We start from the raw sequence: 20,901 nt of genomic DNA, 5'->3' as shown, positions 1-20,901 counted from the left end.
AAATAGCAGACGCGGTCTTCATGGCATCCCGAAAGCTACGACACTACTTTCAGGAGTGTTCATTACGGTGGCCTCTGAAGTACCACTAAACGATATAATAAATAACCGTGATGCAACGGGCCGGATCGCCAAATGGGCCATTGAGATCCTTCCGTTCGACATAATATACAAGCCTCAGGGGGCTATCAAGTCGCAAGTGTTAGCGGACTTTGTCGCCGAATGGACGGAGTCCGAACTCCCTAAAGAGTACGGTGCATACTCCAACTGGATCATGCACTTCGACGGCTCTAAAATGCTGGCCGGACTGGGAGCGGGCATAGTCCTGACGTCTCCCACCGGAGACACGGTCCAATATGTCCTCCAAATATTATACACAGACTCCAACAATGCAGCCGAATATGAGGCTCTGTTGCACGGTCTTTGGATGACAGTCTCTATGGGCATTCAACGCCTAGAAGTGCGCGGGGATTCAAACCTCGCAATATCACAAATAAATGGAGACTTTGACGCCAAGGATCCAAAAATGGCGGCCTATCGCAATGCCGTCCTTAAAATGTCAGCTCGGTTTGAGGGGCTCGAATTCCACCATGTGGCTCGAGAAAACAATCAAGCGGCAGATGTCATTGCCTACATCGGTGCTAAACGCGACCCCGTCCCACCTAACATATTCCTGGAAAGGTAGTTCAAGCCATCCGTGGTATGGGAAGGGGAGTCCGGCAATACCAGCACAGATCCGAATACATCCCCAGATTCCGAACTATCAGACATAATCGGAGGTTCTACCACCGAAATAACATCGTCAGCCCACGAAATAATGGTTGTTGTCGCCCCATGGACTGAGCCTTTCTTGGCCTACCTAAATAGGCAGGAGCTCCCTGAAGACCAAAATGAAGCACGCTGCATTGTCCGGCGTTCTAAAGCTTACAAAGTCCATGAAGGGGAACTCTATAAGAAAAGTGCCACCGGAGTGCTCCAAAGGTGCATCTCCGAAGAGGAAGGGAGGCAGCTCTTGGCTGAAATCCATGCCGGACTGGGAAGGCACCACGTTGCGGCTCGAGCATTAGTCAGCAAAGCCTTCCGTACAGGTTTCTATTGGCCGACAGCCCGAGCAGACGCACAGGACCTTGTCCAACACTGCGTCGATTGCCAGCTCTTTGCCAATCAGAGTCATATGCCCCCTACTGCTCTCCAAACAATCCCCATAACTTGGCCCTTCGCGGTCTGGGGCTTGATATGGTTGGACCCCTTAAAGGGGGAAGCCATAAGAAAAAATATTTATTGGTCATGGTAGACAAATTCACCAAATGGATAGAAGTCAAACCAGTGAAAACGGCCGAGTCCGGACTAGTAATAGACTTTATATCCGGGGTCATACACCGATACGGTGTCCCCCACAACATCATCACCGATAATGGCTCAAATTTCACGGCCTATGAGGTGAAATCTTGGTGCGGCAAAATGGGCATTAAGCTCGACTATGCTTCCATCTACCATCCTCAAACAAATGGCCAGGTCGAACGGGCAAACGTTCTTATCATGAGCGGCATCAAACCCAGACAAGTGCGATCCTTGACAGAGTCGGATACTCAGTGGGTCGAGGAGCTCGACTCCGTACTCTGGGGGCTGCGGACCACACCGAATCGCACCACCGGATATACACCATTTTTTATGGTGTACGGCGCGGAAGCAGTACTACCTTGCGACATAATACATGATTTGTCACGCGTACTCATGTACGAAGAGAAGGAAGCCGAGTTAGATCGGCAGGATAATTTGGATGCCCTGGAGGAGGAGCGTGATGTCGCTAAGGCCCGTTCTGCATTCTATCAGCAACAGGCTCGATGATACCAAAGCAGAGAAGTGCGGACCAAAACTTATAATATTGGCGAACTCGTTCTACGCTTACCGGAGAAGAAGAAGGACAAGATCAAACCCAAGTGGGAAGGCCCCTTCATCATCGACAAAGTTCTCACCGGAGGAGCGTACCGCTTACGTAATGCGTCTGATAACAGACTTGAGCCGAACCCATGGAACGCGACCAGACTCCGGAGATTCTACGCCTAGCGCCGAACTTAGTGTTCGTCTCCTTAACCCTCCTTTTTCAATTATGCTCCCTCCCTTTTCCTTTCTCGATCTTTTTCTTTTCACACATAGTATTTAATACAATACAGACTCCCGGATTACTCCGGCCGCACTATATGTGTAAGCTTTACCCGGGGGCTTCCTATACGGAAGCTAAATATAAATTACTTTTAGGGCTTTTTGCCCGTCACACATGCGTTTCTTTTTTCCATGTGTGCCTTTTCTTCACCATTATATGCATCGATATGACTTAAGACATGGCCAAGCTGGGTTGCCTGACTCCTGTGTTTATGCCCTATGTTCCCGTTAATTCGGCTAGGGCAAAGGGGAGCACCTCTGCGATTGTTACTGTCGGTTGAGCCAGATGTGTACCTCAGACTGGGTGAAGCCGAAAGCTAGTTTCCTTAAGAGAATATTCGGTCGGTGAACAAAAGATGTCTTCGTTTATTATAACATTAATCCCCAGATGTTTTGTATCCTGCGCTTTGGTTCGCAGTCTGGACATGTGCCTTGACACATGCGTACCCAGGGAAAGGAACCCTTAACGGAACTATTCTCCCTAGAAGATGTTTATTACTAACCATGTAATATAACATAACTAGTTGGGTACTTGACTGTTCAAGACTTATGACCCCTATGCCTGGTTTCCACGCATACTCCGGTTTTGTATAACCGAGCAGGTATTCGGACACACCCCGGACTTCAGGATCCGGGGGCTGAAGCGAAAAGGTCCGCCATGACAAATGATTTTAATCTGGCTAGGGGCTACTTATGTCCATCAAATTACACAGTCATTTGGACTGATTATATTCATCCTCTAAACCATCCAACATGCTATCTAGCTTACAATCCTGTTGAGAATACTTTGCGGCTAACGCCACCTGGTCATATACTAGACTCATGGGAATTTCTTGCCCATCTGGCCCGGCCGGTCCAACTTCGGCCATATGGTTCGGGTCCAGCTTGGTGTAGTGCGTCTTCACCATAGCCCATGCTTCTCTTGCACCTTGCCGGCAGGCTGATATCTTCCACAAACGGAAGCGCCGCCGTGCTCCTTGAAGCATGTCCACCAGCTCCCCCATGCCATTCGGCAGGGAGCTTGATGGCCACAGAGACTGCGCAATGCCCTGCATCACCTACCGAGCTCGCTCGTGCAGTTATGAGAGGTCCTGCAGTAAATCACCTGCAGATGCGGGCATCTCCTCCTCCGAGCGACCCGTCAGCATTCCTACAAACACAACCTTTTCAATATCCTTCCTCGCCAAACTATGCTACAGTTGGTTTCGGCACTTACCATAAATTCCGCGGCGAAGCCTTTTGTTCTCCTTCACGGAGTCCGCCAGCTGCGTACGGACATCTTTCAATTCCACGCCCAGCCAAACATTGGCATCTTGAAGAGCATTCTTATCCTGCTTAACTTGTGTAAGAATGCGCTCGCCGGCCTTTAGTTGCCTCTGGAGATGCGACTCGTCGTCTCCCCCGCCCTTCGGATTTACTCCGGGGTTGTCTACAGAACTTTCTATTAAATTTGTCATACCAGCCAGTTGCCAACTGGTGCATTTTCATATAGTTAAGATAAATGTTACCATATGAGGCCTTCTGGGATTCCTCTAGATTGGCAACTGTGGCCCTCAGTTGGGTCTTGAACTCCTCTAGCTCCCGAGACAATTGCTCATTCTTATCTACAAGAACATGCGCATAAATTGATACTTAAAACTATTGTTTCAACCGTTTCAAGTCTCAGGAGCTACTACTATACATGCTCATCAAACTTTCTTACCCGTATATCTTTGGTATACTGGATTGTCGCCCGGGCGAGTCCGCTTTGAGCGGCTCGGATGTATGCGTCTCCCGAATTGAAGGCATTAAATGCCTCTTCGGAAAAGATGTTGTTGCGAAGCACGGCCCGTCGACGCCGATGATGCATGGCGCTCTCTACTTCCGAATTTGTGGCAGAGAGCATGTCTGCGTCCTTTGTCGGAGGACTATGCGGTGTCGGCCCTACGTCCGCCTCCTCTCTCGAAGTTGGTCCTAGAGCCCAACTGGTGGAGGCGTGGTTGGCAGGATCTCCGGATACAGTCCGGATACTCCTCTTCCTGCCAAGATGTAAAAAGGGCACTGTTATACTTCAAATGACAACAAATTACATGACAGTTTGTTTTCTTACCTCTGTAGAGGCGTGTCGATTCTAATCGCCTTCCTCTTGAGCCTACCCAATCCGGACGCCTGTGGCTGATGGGTCCCTAGGGGCTCGGCTCTGCGCTCCGAACGTCGCTTCTGCAAAAGCACGACATATCAGGGATAAGGTGTGACATCAGGAAAGAATCCTCTTTAGAGGATCGAGTCTTCGGCTTGGCTTACACGCGACGAAGGTAACCGTCCGAGATAATCAGCGGTGACAGCCACCGGGGCGCCGTCACGGCTCGCCCGATAAAATATCTCGTTGACAAGCTCCACGGCCGCATCTGGGTCTTCTTCGAGTCCCGGATCCAGGGCCCTTTCGGGGTCCTCTAGCTGCGGGGCAGGGCTGGAGATTCCTTCTACGTCCCGCCTCAGTTCCTGCTCAGAAATATCGATGTGGGTAACTTTAGCAAAGAACGCTACAATAAGTGAAGCAAGGAAATAAATGACGACTTACCCAGTTTGGGGGATTATACATGGAGAATCTGTCCCGTGGTTTGATATGGAGGAAGTATTCCTCTTCTCCTTTGTATAGGTCGGACAGTATCCTTGCCAGAGCGGTGGGGGAGTCCGGGCCCTTACGGCCACAGCGGGTGGCATCGTCTGTCCTGTTGTAGTGCCACATGGGATTGCTCCGGTATTGAAGCGGTTGCCCTCCCCACATTATGCATATTGCCATCACCTCGACTATCGTTAGTCCGGATTTGGCCAGTAACTTTATCCTGCTCATCAGGAAATGTACTTCCTTGGAATCCTCCTCTTGGGGGCCTCGAGGGTGCCAGCTTAGACGTGACCTCTGCGGGGTGTTACTGAACTTGGGGAGTTCTGTCCGGACTGGATCTGGAAGGGGAGCGTCGTCAATATAAAACCACTCTGAAGCCCAGTTATCTGGTGCCTTCTTGGGAGTACCGGATAGGTATCTGGTCTCAGCGATGCGCCATACTTCGGCCCCGCCCACTTGACATAGGGATTCTCCCTGGTTGCGGGGAACAAGGCAGAACAGCTTCTTCCACAATCTGAAATGAGCCTCACAGCCTAGAAATAGCTCACAAAGGGTGACATACCCTGCTATATGCAGTATGGAGGCTGGGGTAAAATTGTGCAACTGGAGGCCGTAGAACTCTAGAAGCCCACGAAGGAATGGATGAATAGGAAACCCGACGCCCCTTAACAAATGCGGAATTAAGCATATTCGCTCCTCTGGAGACGGATTGGGGGATCTCTCCGCTTGTTCTCCGCCGTTATAGGTGGCCACTCCGGCTCGGACAGGGGCCATGAACGCTGGTGGGAGGAGCCCTTGGGTTTGTAACTTTACCAAACGGCTATGGGGAACTGAACACTCTCCCCAGTCCCTCGGCTTGGGGCAAGGGGAGCAAGCAGAAGAGTTGCGACGATCGGCCATGTTGGAATGGTTTTTTTTGGGCGCTCTGTTGGATGCTTGCTCAAGGAGGGAGAGTGAGGTTTGGATCTGGGAATCCCCGTCTCTTCAAATAGACGGCTAGCCCGAAGGACCGAGCGTGGCAAACGCAAAAATGCCTCGACTCCTCGCATTCGCTCGACACGTGGAAATGGTCATTATTGAAACACTGAAGCCGAGGAGTACAACATTGATGAAGATGTCGGACACTATTTGTCATGATGGGAACATTGGAGTATTCGGAAGGAGGAACCCGCCTTGCAATGCCGAAGACAAGACTGCGCACCGGACTCATCGTCATTGAAGCCTGGTTCAGGGACTACTGAGGGAGTCCTGGATTAGGGGGTATCCGGACAGCCGGATTATATTCATCGTCCGGACTGTAGAAGCGTCAAGATACAAGACTCAAGACTTCGGCTCGTGTTCGGATGAGACTCTCCTTTGCGTGGAAGACAAGCTCGGCGATCCGGATATTATGTTTCCTTCCTTGTAACCGACTCCATGTAAACCCTAGCTCTCCGGTGCCTATATAAACCGGAGAGGATGGTCCTTAGAAGGCCGATCACAATTACAATCATACCATCATAGGCTAGCTCTTAGGGTTTAGTCTCTACGATCTCGTGGTAGATCTACTCTTGTACTACTCATATCTTCAATATTAATCAAGCAGGAAGTAGGGTTTTACCTCCATCGAGAGGGCTCGAACCTGGGTAAACATTGTGTCCCTTGCTTCCTGTTACCATCAGCCTAAGATGCACAGATCGGGACCCCCTACCCGAGATCCGCCGGTTTTGACATCGACAGCGGGGTGTGTGATTGAAGGAGCGAACGAGACGACGTGGATGGTTGGTGTGTGATTTTAGTGGCTAAAGGAAACCGGGGAGGCAGAAGAAAGATAAAAAAACCAAACAATTCAATAAAACACATGGGAGATAAAAATCAGTGTGGGAAGGAGGGTGGGAGGCGGGGCTGTACCTAGGTGGAGATCGGACGAAAAGATGAAGTGAAACAGGAACACCATAGGATTGTAAGTAGGTCTAGAGGGGGTGATCAGAGTACTTGACAATTAAAAACCAAGCCTTTCCCAATTTCAGTTCTGGGCAGATTTTGGCAGTTCTATCAAGCCTACAAACACCCTACACATGAAAGTCTAATAGAGTAGCAGTGGAAAGTAAAGACTTTGCACATGAAAGTAGGTAGAGGAAGGGTTTGGAGATATTCAAACTGAAAGCACAAGTGCTCCCTGGTTGGTTTTGGTAACTAATGTCAACATATCTCTTGTTGGACTAATACATTTACCTAGTATGTTTCAGATGAGTTCAACAGTGGAGTGGCAGGACAAGAGGATGTGGAGCCCCTTCAAGATGCCGAGGACAAACATTGGCAAAATTTCAGGACTCTACATTTTCATTTTAGTGATCCAAGATCACATTGAGTCCATAGGAAAGCCAATACTATTAAAAGGGGATGAGGTGTTGCTTAATGGCTTGCTTGCTCAAAGTTCTTAGTGATATGCTCCAAAGCCCTCAACCACTTTCTCATTTCCACATATGTCCTAAACCTAAAGTCAAATTCGGACCCACCGATTTGATCTATCCAGCGCCATCGAGTTCACTTGACATAGCCACTGCCATAAACCCTAATCAGTTTGATCTCACCAATGGGATCTCGGTCTCACTGAGATGGCCCTGCAAACTCTCTGTTACCTATTGCAGTTATTTCGGTCTCACCGAAATGTGTAGTCGATCCCATCGAGTTTGCTTGACCAAGTCTCTGTTTGCTTATTGCTGAAATCGATCTCACTGAGTTCAAGCAATCGGTCTCACAAAGATGAGGTTTTGCCCTACCCTTATCACATCGGTCTCACCGAGTTGACCTTGTCGGTCCCACCAAAAAGCCTAACGTTCACATTTTGAACCAGATTGGTCTGACCGAGTTTCACTATTCGGTCCCACCGAGTTTGGGAGTTTGTGTGTAATGGTTAGATTTTGTGTGGATGTTATATATACCCCTCCACCCCCTTCTCCATTAGAGGGAGAGCCATCAGAATGTGCCTATACTTCCACTACTCATTTTCTGAGAGAGAGACACCTGCTCATGTGTTGAGACCAAGACATTCCAATGCTACCACAAGAATCTTGATCTCTAGCCTTTCCCAAGTTGCTTTCCACTCAAAGCATCTTTCCACCATATCCAAATCTGTGAGAGAGAGTTGAGTGTTGGGGAGACTATCATTTGAAGCACAAGAGCAAGGAGTTCATCATCAACACACCATCATTACCTTTTGGAGAGTGGTGTCTCCTAGATTGGTTAGGTGTAACTTGGGAGCCTCCGTCAAGATTGTGGAGTTGAACCAAGGAGTTTGTAAGGGCAAGGAGATCGCCTACTTTGTGAAGATCTACCCAAGTGAGGCAAGTCCTTCGTGGGCGATGGTCATGGTGGGATAGACAAGGTTGCTTCTTCGTGGACCCTTCGTGGGTGGAGCCCTCCATGGACTCGCGCAACCGTTACCCTTCATGGGTTGAAGTCTCCACCAACGTGGATGTACGATAGCACCACCTATCGGAACCACGCCAAAAATCTCTGTGTCTCCAATTGCGTTTGCACACTCCAATCCCATCCCTTCACTTTCTTGCAAGTTGCATGCTTTAGTTTCCGCTGCTCATATACTCTTGCCATGCTTGCTTGATAAGTATTGTGTATGTTTGAAATTGTGCTAATTTCCAACCTCAACTTGAAAAACTTAAAAACTGCTGCCTTTACTTGTTCAGGGTCTAATCACCCCCTGTCGGTGTCAAAACTGACGGATCTCGGGTAGGGGGTCCCAAGCAGTGCGTCTTAGGATCAATGGTAACAGGAGGCAAGGGGCACAATGTTTACCCAGGTTCGGGCCCTCTCGATGGAGGTAAAACCCTACTCCTGCTTGATTAATATTGGTGATATGGGTAGTACAAGAGTTGATCTACCACAAGATCAGAGAGGCTAAACCCTAGAAGCTAGCCTATGGTATGATTGTTGTTGTATATCTATCGACTAGCCTGGCCCCGGTTTATATAATGCACCAGAGGCCTAGGATAACAAGAGTCCTAGCCGAATACGCCGGTGGGGGAGGAGTCCTTGTCTTGATCACCAAGTCTTGTGGATTCTTCCTTGTATGCGGCAGCTGTCCGGACTGGCCCATGAGTATACGGCCATGGGGGTCCTCGGCCCAATCCAACTGATCGGGAGACGACGCATTGAGTACCCCCTAGTCCAGGACACCGTCAGTAGCCCCCTGAACCGGTCTTCAAGTTAGGGACGCTCCTTGATTCTTCCGAACTGTTCTTCATCTTCGGTTGCCGGTCTTGAAAACTGGTTCAACAAATCTTCTCATCTTCTATCTTGAGGATCGCCAAAATGAATTCGACGAGTTTACACGTCGGGTATCCGAGGAGCCCCTTTAAGTTTCCAGCCTTTATCAATGCCTTGTTATTTTTATGCCACACCTCGGGTTCGGAGTTGTTCCCGGGAGGCAGTGTCCTCTTGCGTCCGAGCTCTAATGCCGGACTGCATTCAAGATATCTCTTGCAGCCGAGCATCAATGCCAGACTGCTTCCCGGCTCTAACGCCGGAATGTATCCGAGCTCCAACACTGGACTATGTATCCGAGCTCCAATGTCGGACTGTATCCGAGCTCCAACGCCGGACTATGTATCTGAGCTCCAACGCCGGACTGTATCCGAGGTGTCGTAAATCACCTTGGTTCAAAGAAGTTTGAAGGAGTTTAGCCGAGCTTAATGCTGGAAATGCCCTCTATGGAGCCAGCCACTAGCGCCCGAGCTTTATGCCGGACTGCTTCCGAGGTGGTGCACCTCCCCGAATGTGGGCCGATTTTTGTCAATATTTTTGATTGGTGCAATTTATTCTCTGCCGAGATACATAGCCAGTAGCCCTCAAGGTGGGTATCGGTCTAAAACCCGAGATGCACATGAAGGATGACATAAGACCGCTGATCCCCGTAGCCACTGAGACTCAGGTTGATTTGCAAAATCGGTCTGAGGATCAAGTCCTAGCTCGGCAGAATACTTCGGGACATAAAAAGCGGCGTGCTCAGTCCTCGAGACTCAGGTTGGGTGCGGCCGACCAACCTGAGGATCAAAATCTCCTCGGAAACTATATTGCACTTAAAATTTTCTGCATAGAACAGGCAATGCAGTAGCCCCCGAGACACTGGTCGGGTGGCAACACCAGATCAGGGGATCGATGTGCCCCTTTAATATTTGTAAATAATAAGCCCGAAGCCCAGTAGCCCCCGAGCCTTAATGCGGGCACGGAAGGCCGAATTAAGGATCGATATCCATAGTAAAATCACAAATTATGTGTAATGACTCTATGTATCCAAGTACTTTACGTCATTAATGCTCAGATCTGCATTGTACAAAACTTTATTGACCGACCATCGGCTTCCACCTCCTCGGCCAATAGCCGAGGAGTGTTTGTCCTACTTTATAAAGCCTTTATGAGGGCAAAGATTTACAACAAACAAGGCAATCTGGCCATACGGTTTTATAAACAAAGGTACGCGGAGAGACATGTTATATTACTGTTTAACAGAAGAAATGTCTTCCAAAGAAAATAGTCCCGCTATCGGTTCCTTTCTTTGGGTTGTCATGCTAAGCATGATCATGAAACCTCAGCTCCAATGTAAGAGCAAAATATCGAGAATTTAGTTTGGGAGGCCAGTTAATAGTCCCCGGTAGTGTTCGGCGACAGTCGAGGTCAAGCCGTAAACACTTCGGCCATTGTTATGAATGGCCCGTCGTTTAACGCCGTCATCGGATCGCCGACCAGTTTACGCTTATTGTGACAGTCAGTTTTCGGCTTTCTCCACTGAGGTGCTTAACCATGTGAGCTGGAAGCACAATCGCAGTGGTTCTCCCTTTGCACACCTAGCCGAACAAAGCGGAACATAGGAGGCAAGCGCAGGAGTCGGGCAACCCAACTATTGATCGAAGACACAATTCGAAACCGATGCATATATAGCAATATCCGAGAATGTTTTTGCCGAATCTCTAAAGGTGTCCGGCGTTGCACTGCGAGACTTGTGCTGAAAACACACAAATAGTTTAAAAGTGCCATGGGCTTGAAAAGCCAAAAAACTTATTCAAAAGGTTAATGTCCGAACTAGATCAAGTGTTCGGTGCCAATCCGAAAATTGGACTTTAGAAAAAAAAGTTGCTTCTGCCGTGCTTTAATATGACACATCCTATCTCAAAACTTCAAGCGGGTCAGCCTACAGCTTCAACCTCCTATCCCGAAGGCAGAGTACTTCTTACTAGGACAGTTTAGCAAACTAAACTCTAGCGGCTTTGAGAGAGAAATTAGGCTTCCCGGCTAGTGACCGCACACTTGTGCCGAAAAAAGGAGTGATAAATAATAATAAAAACTTTGCAATGACTAAGAAGAAAAACACTTATCATAAAACGGCTCATATAAATTTAAGAGCCCCCAAGTGGCTTGGGTAAAAGAATGATTGCATGTACCGAAGTACTTATATCATATCTATGTTCAACCAAACTTTAAACGCGTCTTAACCGACCGTCGGCTTCTCCCTCTTCGGTCAAGGACCGAAAAGTGTTATGTACTCCATCTGTCGAGAATATCGACGGTGTTTCCAATAACCAGGCAATCAGGCCATAAGGCTGTAACAGACAAAGCGCGCTCAGGAAACTTATGCTATATTATTGTGAAGAGTAAGAAGCATCTTCGAAGAAAATAGTACCCCCACCGATACCTTTCTTCGGTGCTCATTGTTATTATGAGACTTGTGCAATAGATTGTTTGTACTCATGAGTTTCGTTGTGTGCCGACCATGATTGAAAACAATAAGAGTGCTAGCTTTTGCTTCACCCAGTCTGAGGTCCGACTCGGGTGACCCGATCGTGACAATCGCAGAGGTGCTCCCTTTACTCCCTAGCCGAACAATCGGGAACGTAGGGGTAAGCACAGGAGCCAGGCAACCTAGCTTGCAAATCGCTTAAGTCAATATGGTGCATATTGTGGCGTAATACACGAACAAGGAACGAAGCCGTACAAGTATAACCATATGCAAGAGGAAAAAGCTTCATGAAGGAAGCCCCCAAGTAAACGGGGTATTTGAATTTGCGCGTCACAAACAAAGTTTGGACAAGGAAATTTTTATTATTATTTAACCAGACGATCATGATCCATGCTAGGAGTACATTAGCTAAGAAACATAGTATATCAAAGAAAATGGGGATGATCTTACCGGGACCTCTTGCGATGATGACGCCCTGACACAGATGATATGAAGAATCCCGCAGGGGGTGGGGAAGCCCATGTATTCCTTGATGAGGGCGCCGTTTGGTGCTGTCGGCGTGCGTGGTTGGAGGCGAGCGTGACCTAACTCCATGGGCATCGCCATCGCAGACGTCACAGATTGGCGTGCGTGAGTGGAGGCCGACGAACACGCTGGTGTCGTGTACGAGAGATGGGATGTTGACTTACAAGCGCGTGAGGCAGGCGGGCGTCCAGGCACAGGAGGAGACGACGTGGGATGGGTGTCGGGGGATTTTAGGGACGAAAGAAAATCGAGAAGGCAGAAGAAGCAGAAAGAAGGAAATCAAAAAAGCAAATAATCAAAACAAAGTTAGGAAAAGAATCAGGTGGGAGGAAAAAAAATAGGTGTGGGGGAAGAATGATGGGAGGAGGGGAGTACCAAGGTGGAGGTCAGACAAAAGATGAAGCGGCATGGGAACACTACCCGTTTTCCAAGATAGGGGAGAGGAGATGTTCACATTTCAAAAAAATGTCCTATTTTTCTTTAATCTGATGTTTTCCATTTTTTTCTTCAAAAATTTAATACAAGGCAAACAATTCTCCAATGGACGATGATGTTTTTAACACACGTTGAACATGCTTTTAACACGCAATGAACTATTTCCGTAACATATAATGAACTTTATTTAGTATACGACCGCCATATTTTTCTGTACACGCCGTACATCCGTTTTCAAATTCATAAGCATTTTACAAAATTCGTAACATTTTAAAAAAAATGTGAAACACTTTTTGAAAAATTTGAACATTTCCTTTAATTCCGGAACAGTCTCTTGAAACCCAGGATAATTGTTAAAATTCACCATACGCTTTTCTTGAAATCCCGAACGTTTTCTGAAATTCGGAACATCTTTCAAAAATAAGAAAAATAAAATAAAATAAAAGAGAAAATGAATTGAAAACAAACTCGCGTCAGAACTGGGCCGGGCCATTGGCGGTCGCTTCAGCGTCGCCTGCAACAAGGAGGAGGAGGAGGAGGAGGAGATAGGACTAACCCAAAGCCAGGCCCCACGACCCTCACCCTCCCCCCCCGCCCGCCCTCCTCTCCGGCGACCACCACCGCGCCGGACGCCGCCGCCGCCGCCTCCTCCTCCCCGTCTCCCCCGCCACCCGGCGCCGCCCCGCCCCGCCCCAAACCGCACCCAGGCGGGAAGGGAGCGGCACATCGATCCGTATCATTCTTCCCCCCGAACCGCGCCCGCGACGAGAGGAGCTCTGCTCCTGGATCCCGCCGGTTCCTCCCCGCAGTGCCCCCGGTCGCGGCCCTCCAGCGCGCTGCGCCAGGGAAAGGGTAAACCCTCTCCCACTCCCGCGATTCCGGCTTGATTCCTCTGCTACTCGGTTTGACCGTGGAAACCCTAGCTAGGTTAATCAATAATTAGTTGGCGGAGGGGGATTGGCCTGAGGGTTCGAGGGGATTCAGGCCTGGGTTCATGCGGAGTGTCGAGGGGATTGACGCGATGCGTGAACGGATTTTGTTTGTGAGATCCTCAGTTTCTGCTCGATTTGTGGATGGATTCTTGAATAGGAATGACGCGTGCGGTTCTGGTGTATGAGTCTGGTCAATCGAGGGTAGCATGTATGTAACCAAGTACAATAGTCTTGTTACTGAAAAAGAGAGAATGGTTCTTCCGTAGTCCCGTTCATGTGGATGAGAGGGCGGGTGTGTGCTCTGCTATTTATCATCAATTTTCTCCCCTGGTTCCGGCGCGGGAACGAATTCGTCGCCACCCGGGGGGAGCTTGTGCGTATCTTGTTGTTGCATAAGCGTGTGCTTCGTGGTGATCGCAATTAGGGATAAGTTGCTAGGTTTACTATTGCCAATCCAATTCTGAACTTGTGACCTGAAATTCTTGGGAGCAATTTCTTTTAACCCCAAGCTGAACAAATATTATCCTTCTGTTTTGGTGTATAAATGCATAAAAAACGGTGGGGTTTTCACTTCTGTTTACAAGTTTGTGTTGATTCATCATCATACTGATTATCAGATGCAACAAAAGGAATTCTCGCTAAATCAAATTAAAATGTGTTTATTTCATTAGTTCGATACACACAAATTTTCTGATCTGATACAGATGTTGTGTTTGCTGTTTACCAAAAGATGAAGAGTTGTTAGATTCGATAACCGGTTCCACAGTTTAATACCTGCAGGAAAGGTGGAAGTCTTCTACGGCTGGATCAATATTGAACCTGATAGATAGTGCTACTGCCGACGAATATCAGGGAATCATGAAAGCTCCTCAGCAGCACCGTAAACCAACTGACACAGAAGCAAACGTCAAACTTGGTGTTAATAAGATGCATTGCCTGAAGCCAGGCAAATATACCCACAAATCACCAGGTGATGCGTTGGTGCCCTGTTCTTAATTTCTTTTAGTACTGCATTTGTACTGAACTTCATATCAGGTGAATCAACAACTGAAGTAGAAAAATAAATGCTTGTTAGGAGCTATATTTTTGAACTGTAACGACCATATGTCCTTTCAGGTTCTTAATAACCATATTAATTTTCAGGCAATGTTGGGGCTAAATGCAGAACAGGAGATGGTCAATCATTTACTGGCAGTAAGATTGCATTGAAGAGTGGTAGCTCTATGGAAGTACCATTTCTCAACTTGACAAACGTGTCTGCTCAACCACCAAATTATTCTGGAAAAATGAAGCTTCAGTTTTTTCCAATAGATGAGGCGATTCAAAAGGTTCTACAGCAGGTGATTATCTCATTTTTTGCAAGAGAGATGCATATAATTACTGCATATGATGTTCTTTCAAGCTGACGTTTGTTGCCTTCTTTTGGTTTATCCCACCATTATGTAACAGGAGAAACACAATCCTTACCTGGAGTTGACTTTGGCTCCGCGAAAGAAGATGTCCTCAATTGTGCAACATCTGAACACAAAATGGGGCCGTTCTAGTTGTGCAAAAGGCGACCTCATGCTCTTCCCATACAGTGCTAGACCGGATAGCATAGCCAGCAGTAAAAAATGGACCCTTAATGATTCTTGCACTGCTGCTGATGTTTATGTTGCTGTTGGCAGCCCTTCAACATTCCGTTTAAGGTTCAATTTCTTACCCAGAAATGGTTACCTTTATTGTGATCTACATATATAAATGGCTCTTTTTTTAATGCCCACTAGATTAATTTAAGGTACTTTCAGATTATCATGATTTTGTATTTATTAACAACATTTCATAGAAGAAATTAGCAACGATGGTTAAGTTTTAGAAGATTCTATGAAAATCAAGGGAATACGAGAAAATTCAGATAATTATCATTTGTTTACTTTAGGTATGGTTGGTTCAAGCCTAATTTGAAGCAACAAACCAGTGAAGCTTCCTTGGCACCAGTGCACTCTGCAGAAAAGACTTTGGGCGACAAACCTTCACATCCTTTTGAGTTTCCAAGTAAATTTGCCAGTCCATCCGTTGAGTGTAACACAGAGAAGACCGTGGTGGTGAGTAAATTTCATGTGCTTCTTGCAATAATGATTTTATTTGTACTGGAAACTTGATCTGAATTTCTTTGTATGTTTCCAAAATTAGGATAACAACCAAAGCAAAGCGACACCGCTTTCATGGATTGACAGCATATCCAATATCAGTTTTGGAGCACTGCTATCGCAGGCTGTGCCCTCTCAAGACAGCAAGCAACCGCCTTTGCAAAACAGCTCGATTTTCCAGCAGCAGATTCCTGCCACGTGCGATTCATTCGATGCTGCCATTGCTTCCTTGATTGCTCGCCAGCAAACAAGCAACCAGCCAAAGGTGTCAAATCCATCCCCCTGGGAAGCAGATGAAACCTGCCATGCATTCCCTCCTCCCCGGAATCAAAATTTATCCAGGGTGCCCTCTTGTGGCCCTGGCAACAGCAGTGCTATTACTACCTCAACTATCCTTGGTTCCATTGCTGAATCCGGTACAGACGGCGACCACCAGCAACACTGGCTACCAGGTAGCTGCTGATGCTCCCTTGTTCTACCAGTGCTGTGTTTTCCACCCAACACTGTTGCTAATCAGCAGCCTTCTCCTTGTGCAGCGCTCTACCGAAGGCACGAAAGAGGGACCAAGGCCCCCTCAGACACCACCAGGCCTGGGCAATGATGATGATGATGTGAAGCCTGATGTGTCGTCGACGGTACCATTTAGATTTAGGGCCTTATTATAACAGACAAACATCGATATCTTTGAGATGCTTTGCTTTGCTTTCTCTTGCACGTAATTGTTGATAGGTTTTTTTATAAATGGTTTACTTTCAGCCTGAATCCACGACCGGTGATGGTTCATTTTACTCTAGTCTTTTGAGTGGAACCGACGGTTTGCTACCGAACAGCTTGGATGCGTTCCCGAAGTTAGTCTGTTTCGTAAGGCTTGGAAGTTTCATATGCAAGACCTGAAGTAGTTACAGATCCTGTAAAGATAGATCAGATCATCGTGCTGCTTCAGTCGGAATTGATTACCTTGGGCTTACTGAAGCCGATTGTGCAGATAGATAAATCATCCAACGACACATGTTAGTCGCATAAACTTTTTTTCTTTTCTTACTGGTCGCTACTTGCGATTTTCGAAATTGTCCATAATCTGCTCGGTCACTCACCATTTTCTCTGCATCCTGTGTTGCTTCCACCGAATGACATATGCTCGATATATGTCCAGATTCAGATATGAGAACCCCATTTTTTTGGGTGGTCCGCTGCGCACATGATTGGCTAAAAGTCCGGGGGTGTTCTGAAGCTCTGGTTTCTGACCAACGGAGTTATTTTTTTTGTTATTCATCATGGTTTTACTTGATGATTAATCAAGTTGTTTTTAGCAATGGTCAGTTAAGTTTCCTATAAACATGTGTGGATAATAAACCATGGTCAGCTAAGTTTGCTAATAACCATGGTCAGTTAAATTTTCATCATGGTCAGTTTTGTTATTCATCTCTATATATTTATTTAAAGTGGATAATAAACATATGTGTGGTGGACACATGAACACAGACGCATGTGGAATTTGGAAAGTTTTGATCATCTATGAGTTGAGCAAAATTTACCCAAGTTTGTTTATTTATTTCTTTCGTACCTACATTTTGACCTTTTCATAGAATTACAAATACCATGATCATACCATATCATATCAGGAGAGCATGGTTGCACTCTCAATCTCATCCGAGAAAGTCTCATCCGAGGAAGCCTCGGCACATGAGTAGTTACAAAATGATGAACACGAGACGACGACGGCTTCAGAAATCCTGGATGTAACTCTTTGTTCACGGAGGATCGTCTGTACTTCTGTAAAAACTTTCGCTTTCAAAAAAAACAAAATGAAAAGTACTGAGGGCCTTTTTCAGGGGAAGAACTTTTTTTAGGGCTCTTTCAGAAGGCCGTGGTGCTGCCGTGTGCAGCCCAGCCGAGAGCCGAGAGAAGCCCGGCCCAGCAACCGAAGCGAGAGCCCAGGCTATAAACACGCGACCCTCAGTCCCCCCACCCCACCCTCTCTCCCCAAACCCTCGCCCCCTCCCCCGCCGCCGCCGCCGCCGCCGCCGCCAAGCAACCAGCCCCCAGCACCCATCACCGGCCGGCGAAGATGAAGACGATCCTGGCGTCGGAGACGATGGAGATCCCGGAGGAGGTGACGGTGAAGGTGTCGGCGAAGATGATCTCGGTGACGGGTCCCCGGGGCACGCTGACCCGCAACTTCAAGCACCTCAACCTCGACTTCCAGCTGCAGGAGGGCGGGCGGAGGCTCAAGGTGGACGCCTGGTTCGGCACCCGCAAGACCATGGCCGCCATCCGCACCGCCATCTCCCACGTCCAGAACCTCATCACGGGGGTCACCAAGGGCTTCCGCTACAAGATGCGCTTCGTGTATGCTCACTTCCCCATCAACGCCTCCATCACCGCCGCCAACCGCGGCATCGAGATCAGGAACTTCCTCGGCGAGAAGAAGGTAGCCGCCGCTTTTCTTTTACCCCACTCTGTCGCGGATTCGACGCGCAGATCTCGCTTTTCCGTCGAGATGATTGGGTGTGTTTCTGATGTGATGATTTGGGTTGCAGGTGAGGAAGGTGGACATGCTCGACGGGGTCACCATCCTGCGGTCCGAGAAGGTCAAGGACGAGATCGTCCTCGACGGCAACGACATCGAGCTCGTCTCCCGCTCCGCCGCCCTCATCAACCAGGTGAATCAATCAATCAATCAAACAGGATCCGGCCCCTTTCTTTCTTTGCTCATGTGCATAATGATGCTGCCTGAATAATTTGGTTGATCTGAAAACAAACTCGCGTCAGAGTTGTGGATCATGGATCATTGGGGGAAACTAGTATGATAGATAGATGTGCTTAGGAATCATTGTGGTTTATTGCTTGTGAGTGACACTGTGCCCTCTGTTTACTGTGAGTGCAAATGTCTGCTTGTGCTGTCCAGCTTGTTGCAAACAGGGTTACCTGTGCTGCCCATCCCATTATTGGCCATTTCTATTCGCAGCGGCCATCTTGTGGAGTTTCTAGTGTTATTAGGCTGTTTGTAGTTATATCATGCAAGCTCATGTGTTCTTAATGATGTGAAGTAGGAATTACGATAATCTGCCCAGACGCTATGCATCCAGTAGCAGCAGAAAATTTATAGCCAGATGTATCATCTGTTTGATTTTTGTATAAACATGGTGGAAATGGACTAACCTGGGTCTGACATGTGCTTATTGACCCAGTTCATCCGTTAGGGTTTTGTTTTTACCGGTTGTTTCATGGTATCATAGTAACCAAAATGATGTTTGCTGTGTGCAAGGTGATTGTATGACTTGTTAACAGGTTCTTTCATATGTGCAACAATGGTTGGTTTCCCTTCCATTTTGGTTCCTGTATCAGTGCATTTGTTCTGTTCCACTTGAATTATTCAAGCAATTGTCATCTTGAATTATTTGCAGCGATCTGTTCATCTGACTTGAACAACACATATATGCCGTGCATCGCAGTTTCAAGTTGTTTTCAGTCCTCTATTCATTACCACTAACACAAGTCTTCCTTTGATTGCTGTTATGCAGAAATGCCACGTCAAGAACAAGGATATCAGGAAGTTCTTGGACGGCATCTATGTCAGCGACAAGGGCGCCATCAAGGAGGAGTAGAGAGCCGGAAACCGTCCCGCCCACCAGAAGCCGTGTTTGTTTCATCGCGTTTGTGTCTTGTCTGTCGTCGTCGTCTTCGTGATTTTGAACTTTCTCTAGACTGAATTTTGTAGCGGAGTTAAATTGTTAGGGATGTGCCGTGGAACATGCTATCTTTATTGTTATCCTGCATATCGTCGCCGCCGCGAGAACCGGTGCGACGCTTATCTAGCCCTAAAGGCTGAAGACATGGAAGAAGTGTTTGAGGTTAAAACAGGACATGAATGTGCTCTACCGATAAGTGATTTGGTTACCCGCCTTGTCTTTTTGAGCTGTTTGTAAGTTCTTTGCTGCTGATTCGAGAATGCCATTTCTCTGAGTTGAAGGAAATATTCATCCGATGTGGTGGTGGCGGCCATTGATGAATATTTCCTTCTTTTCTTCGGGTTTTACACATTGGAGTCTGAACACCTTGAGATGCCTACTGCACATAGTAGGTACTCCCTCCGTTTGGAATTACTTGTCATAAAAATGGATGTATCTACAACAAAAATACATCTATACATTTAGATACATTCATTTCTTTGACGAATAATTCCGATACATCTATACATTTAGATACATTCATTTCTTTGACGAATAATTCCGAACGGAGGAAGTAATAGACTGTTGTACCGAACAAGTTAAACAAACCGCCGGCTAGGGAGGGCATCTTTAGTTGGTTAGGTTTTCCGTCATGGAGCTCCTCAAGTCTTATTCTGGATTCGTTCTAGTCTACGAGGAGCCTGCGGTACAATCTCAAGATTTGCCGATATGGATGGGAGCATCTCTAACATACCTCTTAAAATCGCAAACTGTAAAACTGAGATACGAGTAAAAAAATATATTGTATTTTAAGGATTCATTTTATCTACGGTAGAATAGATGCTCTAAAATAAACTTCTAAAATAAACTGTAAAACTGGGATAAAGAGCTCTGTCCTCCAGTCCAGCTGCTGCCTCCCCTTCCCTTAGCCGGCCACGCCCCGTCGCCTTCGCCTTCCGTGCCTTACTATATTGCCAGCCGCGCCAGGCTAAGGTCATGGGAAGCCACGTCGATATTGAGCTTATCCAATTCGAACCGGCAGCGATCGATTGCGGTGTCTAGCGGCCTTTTTCAGCATGCGGTGATGAATCCTGTCGAAGGATTCCAGCGGCCAGGCTGAGGTCATGCGGGGTCTGCTAGAAATGCTCTGAGCGTACATGACCATCTCAATCATCAAAGGGCCGGGGTGATGCTTCAGAAACTTCTCATACCGCCATCTTCCCCGTTCCCCAAACAACAAAACCGCCCTAAGACCGCTAATTCGTATTTTCACGTCAACTAGCTACTCCCACGGTCCTAGGATACAAAAGCGTTTCTTTTACACCGGTGGACGCTCTTATATTATGGGAAGGAGGAAGCAACATTTGTAGGTGTGTTTTACCTATCACGGCAATTTGCTGCACATAATTTCTGTGATTCCCGTTTTACTAGCATGGAAAAATAAAAAGACATTTTATTTGATCGAAAGGATAGTAAAGAAAGAGAAAAGGAGAAGAAAAAGCTCCCAAATAAATAAATAAATAAATAAATAAGTGGACGGTTACTTGGTCACCGTCGAGCTCGAAGCAGAGCCACGCAACTCCACACGACTCCCCCCTCCCCCTCCCCCTCCGCGCTCGCCGCCGGCGCCGTCGCCGTCGCGCCGCCATGCTCCAGCCCCGAAGCTGCGCCCCCGCCCGCCTCCTCCTCCTCTCTTCTCCCGCGACCTCCC

At 47.4% G+C, this 20,901-nt stretch overlaps 2 protein-coding genes across 6 annotated transcripts; both read left to right on the top strand.

The window, feature by feature from the left end:
* Positions 1 to 13,082: 13,082 nt before the first annotated feature.
* Positions 13,083 to 16,922, top strand: LOC119288273 (TSL-kinase interacting protein 1-like). 5 transcript variants are annotated; one of them, XM_037567906.1, is made up of 8 exons: positions 13,083 to 13,310; positions 14,157 to 14,360; positions 14,534 to 14,730; positions 14,840 to 15,078; positions 15,309 to 15,474; positions 15,563 to 15,951; positions 16,052 to 16,154; positions 16,276 to 16,922. In XM_037567906.1, exons 2-8 carry the CDS (start codon positions 14,249 to 14,251, stop codon positions 16,411 to 16,413), a joined length of 1,344 nt encoding a protein of 447 aa, XP_037423803.1. In that variant the 5' UTR covers positions 13,083 to 13,310; positions 14,157 to 14,248; the 3' UTR covers positions 16,414 to 16,922. The 5 variants fall into 5 exon arrangements, 4 of the variants coding, with proteins under 4 accessions (XP_037423803.1, XP_037423802.1, XP_037423801.1 ...); XM_037567905.1 differs by having other exon boundaries at positions 13,089 to 13,310; positions 15,563 to 15,971; positions 16,056 to 16,154; XR_005141146.1 differs by having other exon boundaries at positions 13,090 to 13,310; positions 15,563 to 15,971; positions 16,056 to 16,529; positions 16,673 to 16,922.
* A 575-nt stretch (positions 16,923 to 17,497) lies between these two features.
* LOC119288272 (60S ribosomal protein L9-like) lies at positions 17,498 to 19,434 on the top strand. Its single transcript, XM_037567902.1, has 3 exons — positions 17,498 to 17,950; positions 18,060 to 18,182; positions 19,044 to 19,434. The coding sequence occupies exons 1-3, from the start codon at positions 17,588 to 17,590 to the stop codon at positions 19,125 to 19,127; spliced, it is 570 nt and encodes a 189-aa protein (XP_037423799.1). The 5' UTR covers positions 17,498 to 17,587; the 3' UTR covers positions 19,128 to 19,434.
* Positions 19,435 to 20,901: the final 1,467 nt, after the last annotated feature.

The sequence above is a fragment of the Triticum dicoccoides genome, chromosome 4A (assembly GCF_002162155.2).
Source record: "Triticum dicoccoides isolate Atlit2015 ecotype Zavitan chromosome 4A, WEW_v2.0, whole genome shotgun sequence".
NCBI classification, from domain to species: domain Eukaryota; kingdom Viridiplantae; phylum Streptophyta; class Magnoliopsida; order Poales; family Poaceae; genus Triticum; species Triticum dicoccoides.
Note: the sequence above shows the minus strand (reverse complement) of the source record. Positions and strands in the feature narration are given on the sequence as shown.

Excerpts from the sequence above, each read along its gene's own strand:
- LOC119288272 (XM_037567902.1), top strand. The coding sequence starts at position 17,588 with ATGAAGACGATCCTGGCGTCGGAGACGATGGAGATCCCGGAGGAGGTG. Across the intron at positions 17,951-18,059 it reads ACTTCCTCGGCGAGAAGAAG|GTGAGGAAGGTGGACATGCT; the intron begins GTAGCCGCCGCT and ends TTTGGGTTGCAG. Across the intron at positions 18,183-19,043 it reads CCGCCGCCCTCATCAACCAG|AAATGCCACGTCAAGAACAA; the intron begins GTGAATCAATCA and ends GCTGTTATGCAG.
- LOC119288273 (XM_037567906.1), top strand. The coding sequence starts at position 14,249 with ATGAAAGCTCCTCAGCAGCACCGTAAACCAACTGACACAGAAGCAAAC. Across the intron at positions 15,952-16,051 it reads TCCGGTACAGACGGCGACCA|GCAGCGCTCTACCGAAGGCA; the intron begins CCAGCAACACTG and ends CCTTCTCCTTGT. Across the intron at positions 16,155-16,275 it reads AGCCTGATGTGTCGTCGACG|CCTGAATCCACGACCGGTGA; the intron begins GTACCATTTAGA and ends GTTTACTTTCAG.